Source organism: Austrofundulus limnaeus, unplaced genomic scaffold (genome assembly GCF_001266775.1).
Source record: "Austrofundulus limnaeus strain Quisiro unplaced genomic scaffold, Austrofundulus_limnaeus-1.0 Scaffold3, whole genome shotgun sequence".
Classification (NCBI taxonomy): domain Eukaryota; kingdom Metazoa; phylum Chordata; class Actinopteri; order Cyprinodontiformes; family Rivulidae; genus Austrofundulus; species Austrofundulus limnaeus.
In genome coordinates this window covers 8,810,327-8,818,782 of record NW_013952405.1, presented here as the reverse complement: position 1 = coordinate 8,818,782, position 8,456 = coordinate 8,810,327, and the positions used below count along the sequence as shown (strand labels likewise).

The 8,456-nt window shown below is 42.4% G+C and overlaps 1 protein-coding gene across 1 annotated transcript in view; it reads left to right on the top strand.

Annotated features, from left to right (window-relative positions):
• aknad1 (AKNA domain containing 1) overlaps positions 1–1,365 on the top strand; it is a gene marked incomplete in the record, with an annotated part of 11,503 nt that extends 10,138 nt beyond the window's left edge. Inside the window, 2 exon segments of the mRNA XM_014021575.1 lie at positions 626–794; positions 870–1,365. Coding sequence (XP_013877029.1) covers positions 626–794; positions 870–1,040 — 340 coding nt within the window.
• Positions 1,366–8,456: the final 7,091 nt, after the last annotated feature.

Sequence of the window (8,456 nt, the reverse complement as noted above, 5' to 3'; positions counted from 1 at the left end):
GACTACTCCTGCAAACTTTGAGTCATTTTAACCATTTATATATTAAATATAGCTATTTGTCTCTGTGAGTTTTAGTACACTATGAGTTTTAGTATTTTTATGTGTACATTTTGAACTATTTAACTTTTCCTTTACAAACATTTCCCCATAGAACTGTATTAAGATCTCTTCAACCGCCTCAAAAACTTGTTCTCTGAAATCTGTTTCAGCTAACCGGTGCTGATGCTACATTAAATGTAGCATCTCTCGAGTAGTATCTCATCTGGTCACCCTAATTTTAGCTAAATTGTTACTAAATGTAACATTTAGCAACAATTTAACTAAATATAACTTTTAGCCTCAGTTTTGCGCATTTTAGTTTTAGCTGTCACTTTTCCCTTTTTATATTTTGCCTWYTSTTTTGTTCATTTACATTTTTAGCTCTAGTTTGTTTTCATTTTATCTGCAGTTCTGTTGTTTTAACATTCGTTGTTCAACAAATTTCTGCATAATCAGCTAGTCGTTAGTATTCATGCTGCATTTTCACRGAAAATGACATACTAGTTCTCATTAGTTTCCCCATGAGGTACATGAACCATTCTTTTCTGTTAAAGGGATGTTGTTCTCTCTTTGCCCACTGATCCAGTTATAAGGTGGGGGAACCACAGCTGCAGTTTGTCTCCTGTCGGAGAAAACCCTCCACCCAGTCTGACTCAGCACTCCTGCCCAGTAACGTGCTCTTCCAGCAGACACTGTCCCCAGTCTCACCAGCTCCCAGGACTATCAGCAAGACAAGCAGACGTAGAGGGAAAAAGGTCAGTTTCATCTCATTTCTGACTACTGTGTGCATTTGTTTTTTTTTTTAAAGAAGATTTCTGTCTGTTTTCCAGGAAGAAGACATGAGCAGGACTTTGGACCAGGCTATTGAGGTTGCCCGCAGCATGAAGAAAACCACAGACCGGATGGCCAGGAGACTCTCTGCTGACCTGGCCAAGGCTCAGCTGCACAGAAAGCTCTGCAACATGCAGCCACTAGGGGGCAGAAAACACCAGACTTTCTAACACCCTGAGTTTACAGCACTTTCCCTGCTCTCATCCATCAAACCTGAGACTGAGACACATGCATCACATGGCAAAAATCTCTGCTTTTGAGTTATTTACAAATATACATCAGTAAATATACATCCTTTTAGTTCAGATTTAATTTGATAACTGACAAGAAAACTCTAAAACTAAGATTTCAACTTTATAATCATAAAACCTGACAATTTTGTAAGATATTTTTTTAGACATCATTAAGTTTCTGTGGAATGGGCTTTTGTTTTATATGTGATGTCTGTTGTTTATTATTTATTTGGAACTAACCCAATACACCATCTAAACTGTCTTCTGTGTTAAAATGTATCCACATCAAGGAATGACACGATTCAAGGCAACTGCATTTATTTTAAGGTCAGCCATGAGCTGAAACGGTAAATATAAACTGTATGTGTCCACAGTAACACCACATCAGCGTAGTTTGGTCACCAGAAGATTGGTTTTGTTTTTATTCTGCCTTTTTGCACAACAAATTGTTTACTGAAGACACACAAACAGCCACAGGCAGAGGATGATGTTCAGTCTGATTACATCTGGGTCAGATAGGTAATATTTTATTTCAGGGAAAACCCTCTTTTTACATTTAATAGGTATCAACTTTTTATCCTTTTAGCTACTGTGCCATGGGTTCTGCTGACACAGTGTCTTCTTACTGAGTTTCTATTGGATGTATTTGTGGTCCTGTTCCTAACCTGCTGTTGTCACTGGGCCGTGTTCAGTTGTTTACAGCCCGGTGTGACTTTCTTTGTTGTTTTATGGGAATATCAAAGAAGACTCGTACGCTCCTGACTCCTGGGGGAGGCATCCTAACCATATGCCTGAACCTCCTCAGCTGACCTCTTTTGATGTGGTGAAGCAGCAGCTCTATTCTGAGCTCCCCCGGATGATGGAGCTCCTCACCCTGTCTCTATCTCTAAGGCTGAACCCGGCCACCCTACGAAGGAAGCTCATTTCGGCCAATTGTATCCGGGATCTCGTTCTTTCGATYGTGATCCACGCCTCATGACCATAGGTGAGGGTTGGAACAAAGACAGACCAGTAAATCGAGAGCTTTGCCTTTTGACTCAGCTCTTTCTTCACCACGAGTGACAGAAGTAACGCCCTCATTACTGAGGATGAGGCCCCAATCCATCGATCCATCTCCCGCTCCATCCTACCATCACTCGTGAACAAGACACCCAGATACTTAAACTCCTCCACTTGATGCAGAGACTCTCCCCCGACTCGGAGGGGGCATTCCACTTGTTTGCGGTCGAGAACCATGGCCTCAGACTCAGAGGAACTGACTTTCATTCCAGCCGCTTCACACTCGGCTGTGAACCACCCCAGTGCATGCTGAATGTCTTGGTCTGAAGACACCAACAGAACCACATCATCCGCATACAGCAGAGAGAAGACCCTGTGGTTCCCAAACCAGACACCCTCTCCACGACTGCACGTTGAGATCCTGTCCATAAACACTACAAACAGGATCGGAGACAAGGGACAGCCCTGGCGGAGTCCAATGCACTGAGAACAAGCTCGACTTTGTGCCAAGAATGCGAACACATCTCCTGCTTTGGCTATGTAGGGACTAGATTGTTCTTAGTAGCAACCCAGWCACCCCACACTCCCGCAGCACACCCCACAGAATTCCCTGAGGAACACAGTCATAAACCGTCTCCAAGTCCACAAAACACATGTAGACTGGAGAGGTAAACTCCCATGACCCCCTTAGCAACTCTGCAAGGGTAAAGATCTAGTCCACTGTTCCAGGCCCAGGTCRAAAGCCACACTGCTCCTCTTGAATCTGAGGTTTGACAATCGATCGGAGCCTCCCTTCCAACACCTTGGAGTAAACTTTCCCAGGGAGGGTGAGAAGTGTGATCCCACAATAGTTAGAACACACTCTCCGGTCCCCTTTTTTAAAAATGGGAACCACCACCTCGGTCTGCCACTCCACAGGAGTTGTCCTAGTCCTCCATGCAGTGTTGAAAAGACATGTCAACCATGACAACCCCACAACATCCAGAGCCTTCAGCATCTCAGGGCGAATCTCATCCACCCCTGGCGCTCTGCCACCAAAGAGCTTTTTGACTACCTCGTGACCTCTGCCATGGTAATGGACACATCTTCCCCCGAGTCTTCAGACTCTGCCTCCTCAAAGGTGGACATGGAGGGTGGATTCAGGAGATCCTCAAAGTGTTCCTTCCACCACCCAACAATATCCTCAGTCCTGGTCAGCAGTTCCCCATCCAAGCCAAGTACAGCCTGTGACAGGGAACGCTTTCCTTTTCTGAGTCATCAACCAGTTTGTCAGAACCTCCTTGAGGCCAATTGAAAGTCCTTCTCCTTGGCCTCCCCGAAGTCCTCCCACGCCCGAGTTTTTGCATCTGCAACCACAGAAGCTGCAACCCTCTTTRCCACCCTGTACCTATCAGCTGCTTCAGGAGTCCTTCGGGAAAGCCAAGTCCGGAAGGCCTCCTTCTTCAGCCTGACAGCCTTCATCACCGCTGGTGTCCACCAACAGGTCTTTTGGTTGCCGCTGCGACAGGCACCGATGACCTTCAGGCCACAGCTTCTGGAAGCTGCATTTGCAATGGAGGCCCTGAACATGGCCCTTCCATATCCCCGACCTCCCCATGTGAAAAACTCTCCCAGAGGTGGGAGTTGAATATCGCACGGCCAAGGGACCCCGCCAATTGTTCCCAGTTCAGCCTCACTATACGTTTGGGTTTACCAGGTCTGTCCAGCAGCCTCCCCTGCCACCGGATCCAACTCACCACCAGGTGGTGATCATTTGACAGCTCTGCCCCTCTCTTCACATGAGTGTCCAAGACATAGGGCCACAGGTTAGAGATCATTTGACAGCTCTGCCCCTCTCTTCACMTGAGTGTCCAAGACATAGGGCCACAGRTYAGATGRCACGATTACAAAATCGATCATCGACCTTTGGCCTAAGGTGGCCTGGTACCAAGTACACTTATGGGCCACTTATGGCACTGAAGTCACCCAGCAGACTGAGGGAGTCTCCACATGGCACCCCTTCCAGGACACCATCCAAGGACTCCAAAAAGGCTGTGTAATCTGAACTGATGTTTGGTGTATAAGCACAAACAACAGTCAGAACCTTCCCTCCTGCAGCACGTAGCTACAGATAGGCAACCTTCTCATCTACTCCAACACTGAGGCACACAGCCAGAGACTTGTGAGTTTCCCCACACCCGCCCGTCGCCTCTCTCCCTGGGCAACTCCAGAGTAGGAGTTGCCCAGCCCTTCTCCAAGAGTTGGGTTCCAGAGCTCAAGCTGTGAGTTGAGGTGAGCCAAAAAAATTACAATAATCCAAACGAGATATAATGAGAGCATGAATCGCTTTCTCAAGGTCTTTGTTTGAGAGGTATGGCTTCACCTTAGCAATCAGTCTTAGTTGGAAAAAACTCGATTTTACCACTGAGTTTATCTGCCTGTCCAATTTGAACACATTATCAAAAATGAAACCCAAATTTCTGACAGCAGAGCAGCTGTATGAAGCCAGAAGACCAAGATTGTCAGAAAAAATGTCTTTACCAAAGCTGTTGACTTCTGTCTTACTTTCATTTAGCTTCAGGAAATTTAATTTCAGCCAGAGGCAACATATATAGATTAAAAAGCAAAGGACCTAGAATAGAGCCTTGYGGGACCCCACAAGTCAGAGGAGCTGTAGAGGAGGAGCAATCTCCTAAATGAACAGAAAAACTCYTATTTGTTAAGTAGGCTCTAAACCAGGATAAAACTGTGCCTTTGATACCAACCAGCTGCTCTAATCGTGACAGTAAGATGTTATGATCAACGGTATCAAAGGCAGCAGAAAGATCTAAAAGCAYTAAAACTGCAGAGCTTCCTGAATCAACTGTTAAAAGAAGATCATTAAAAACTCTTAAAAGGATTGTTTCAGTGCTGTGGCTGGATTTAAAACCTGACTGGAACAGTTCACCAATATTATTGTCTTGTAAAAAACCTTGGGGTTAGATAAAAACAACTTTCTCTAAAACCTTTGATAAAAAAGAAAGTTTTGAAATCGGTCTGTAGTTTGTGAGAACTCCTGGATCTAGGTTTTTCTTTTTTATAAGGGGTTGGACCACAGCATACTTAAAAGAAGCTGGGATGCTGCCTGATGAAAGTGTCATGTTAATTAGAGTGACAACACTTGGACTAACAGTATAAAAAACATCCTTAAAAAGATTAGCGGGAACAATATCCAACGGTGAGTTAGTGGGCCTCATTCGCTGCACAATGTCCTTTAAATGAGAAAAAGACACCAGTTCAAAKTGGTCAGAAACCGCTGAGGAGACAGGTGGTGAAGAAGGATCAATGTCACCCTGATCTGAAGAGGGCCTAAGAGCAGAAACCTTCTCAATTAAAAAAAAATTAAGAAGTTCTCACACAGTGCAGGAGAATTAACAACATGATCAGCATCACAAGGATTCACAACAGAGTTTAGAACATTAAAAAGAACCCTAGGTCTGTCACTGTTATTTAAAACCACGTTTGAAATAAATGCAGACTTTAGCTTTAACAGCAGTCTGATATTTCAGCAGACARGCTTTAAAAATGTCCAGAGAAACTTGTAGTTTGTCCTTCTTCCATTTTCTCTCAGTGCGCCTGCACTGACGTCTGAGCGAGCRGGTGGTCTCATTCAGCCACGGCTGAGATGGAGACTTTGTCTTTTTAACCCTCAGCGGGGCAACAGAGTTTAAAATAACCACACACGTAGAGTTAAAAACACCAGCAAGCTCCTCCACACTGGAGAGATTTTACAGAAATGCTCCACATCAAATTCTACAGAGCCTGTCAGGTTATTAGATTWAAAAATTARTGTGCGGCCACAAAATRTCTTATGGCCATGAGATAATAAYTTGTAGCCATGARATAATTATTGCAGTCATTTCCATGCAGAGGCTGTCAATTGTTTACATGGATAAGTTAGATTTTATTTTATTATAAATAACATACTGTATGTTGCAGCTATAAGACACAGGTGATGACTGGAGTGTTTGTCCAAAAAGCTTTCTTTTCTTTTCTTTTCTTTTCTTTTCTTTTCTTTTCTTTTATTTAAAGCTCAACACTCAGAGCAGGCTCTTTTATAACACGTGTCTTTGCTAGGAAGGAGTCAGAGTTATGTTACATTCAGGAACACAGTAAAAAAAATGTTTCCTGACACACACCCAGGGTGTTCATTGTCATCTCATAAATACCATGAAAGATTAACCATTTAGATTAAACATACACCAAATAATAATATAATAAGTGTGGGGTACTGTTGAGCAATTAAGAACAAAAGCTACGTATTTATACTCCAACAATGGCTGTATCTGTCACAAAGAGATATTGTTCAAAATTATCTTGTGGTCACACATTTAAAAAAAATATCAAGTCAAAACTCACTAAAGCTTTTACTTTAAACACTCAAACATGTTCCAGTAAGGATTATTCTTAGAAGAGGACAGATAAACTGAGTTTGCACTCACTGACTCTTATTATGTTAAAGATTAATTGTAGATTTATCGTAAAACAAGCATTTTTTTTGCCTTAAACGTGTTTTAAACTGATTAAATATCAAAATATATTAGCATATCTTTACATAAAAAACAGATTAGTGTTTTACCAGCGAGAGTTGGGAATTATTTGTTTTATCATGAGTGAATCAAACGGCAAGGTGAACATTGATGAAACCAAACTTTCCTTTCTTTCAGGCTTAGCAGCAGAAACGGGTCATCGCCTGGTAGCTCAGTGGTTAGCAGTGTTGCCTCACAACTAGAAGGYCCTGGGTTCAAGACTACCATGGTTCTGCTTATCTGACATGAAAACGATTCATGAATGGTTTKTAATATCAGTAGGACTATCTTCATCGTCCTCCAGCCTCCATCTCTCGCTCTGATAGGCCACTTAAACAACCCTGAGGGGTGGAGTTACAGCCTTTGGGCCTTTWGGTATTTGCTGAAACAATAAAGCACCTGTCGTCTCATCTGGGAGGGAGAAAAAAAAAGGTGGGGGGAGAGTAGGAAAAAAAAGGGTTATTTTAATCCAGAGCTGCTGCCCTGAAGTCAGTTTGAAGATCATCTCTCCTCCAGGCAGAAAAAAMCCCTAAAAGGATGGGAACAATGCAGTTAGAGACTTTAAAACTTYTACTATTATTAATCTTTRCAGGGGTAAGTGAAAACGATTTCATTATTGGTTCTGTCAAAAGTTTTTGAACAAAAATTTGTTACAAAAAATAAGAATATTTTCTTATCATTATGCATTATTCATCTTTCTTCAGTCTTTTTATATTTTACATTTGCAGATTAGAACAGAGGAGGAGCTTTTTACACAAACACAGGCTCTTTTGAGGGTCACTGCTTTCAACAAGTGCGTGTGGCGGGCTCAAGCTTAGCTCAATAGACAAATTCATTCCACCCTGAAAGAAATACCTGCTCTGAACAGACCTGAAATCTGTGTTGAGTGAATGTAATGTGCAGCCTGCTGCTCCTCATGCTCCCAGAATATGATACAGGACATAATTTGCCTCAGGATATAATGTGAAATACTGACAGGTTGCTGCCTCCGGAATGATGTTTGCTTCCTCTTAGCATCATAGTGTTTTTTTGTTCCACTTATTAACCGTCCATAACTTGTCTTTTCCAGATGTGCACTGCTCAAAATGGTAACTACTACTCGTTTTTAAATTTCCAGAAGTTTAGCGTTATAAATTAAACTATTATGCACATTTTCTAGTTTGTTTTACACAAACTAACATTTAAATCTTTTATTGAAAAAAAAAACATTTAATCCCTTTTCTAATCCCCCTCAGGCATCAGTCTGTCAGTGTTCACGGTCACATCAAAGAGTATGACGGTRCAGTGGAGCGGCCAGTCTGGGGCCAGCTCCTACAAGGTCACAGCGACCCCCAAGAACTCTCCGGCACCCCCGGTCTTCGCCCAGTTCAGTGGCAACACGGTGATGRGTTCCGTCTCCTCGCTGTCCCCGAACACAGTGTACACCATGCAGCTGGAGGCCATGGACAAGGCCCTCAATGTGCTCAGCAGTGCAAAAACAGAGGAGACAACAGGTCAGTGACAACCGGTCGTCCACAGAGGGACAGAAAACACAGCCAGAAAATAAGTTGCAGGAAAGAGACTTCTCATTGAATCATTTCACCTTATAACATTCAACAGATTTTGCAAGATCATTGARAAGAATTATTGTGTAAAATTTTAATAATGCTAAAATGCATGATTTATTACAGATTTTATATGGCAAACCAAAAGCCACACCTCCCAGTTCAATAAAATAAAGTGTGTTTGCTTTTTTAAACATAATAAAACAAAAGAAAGTGGATAAAATAACCCTTCAGGAATTTAAAATGAATATTTTTGAATAGAA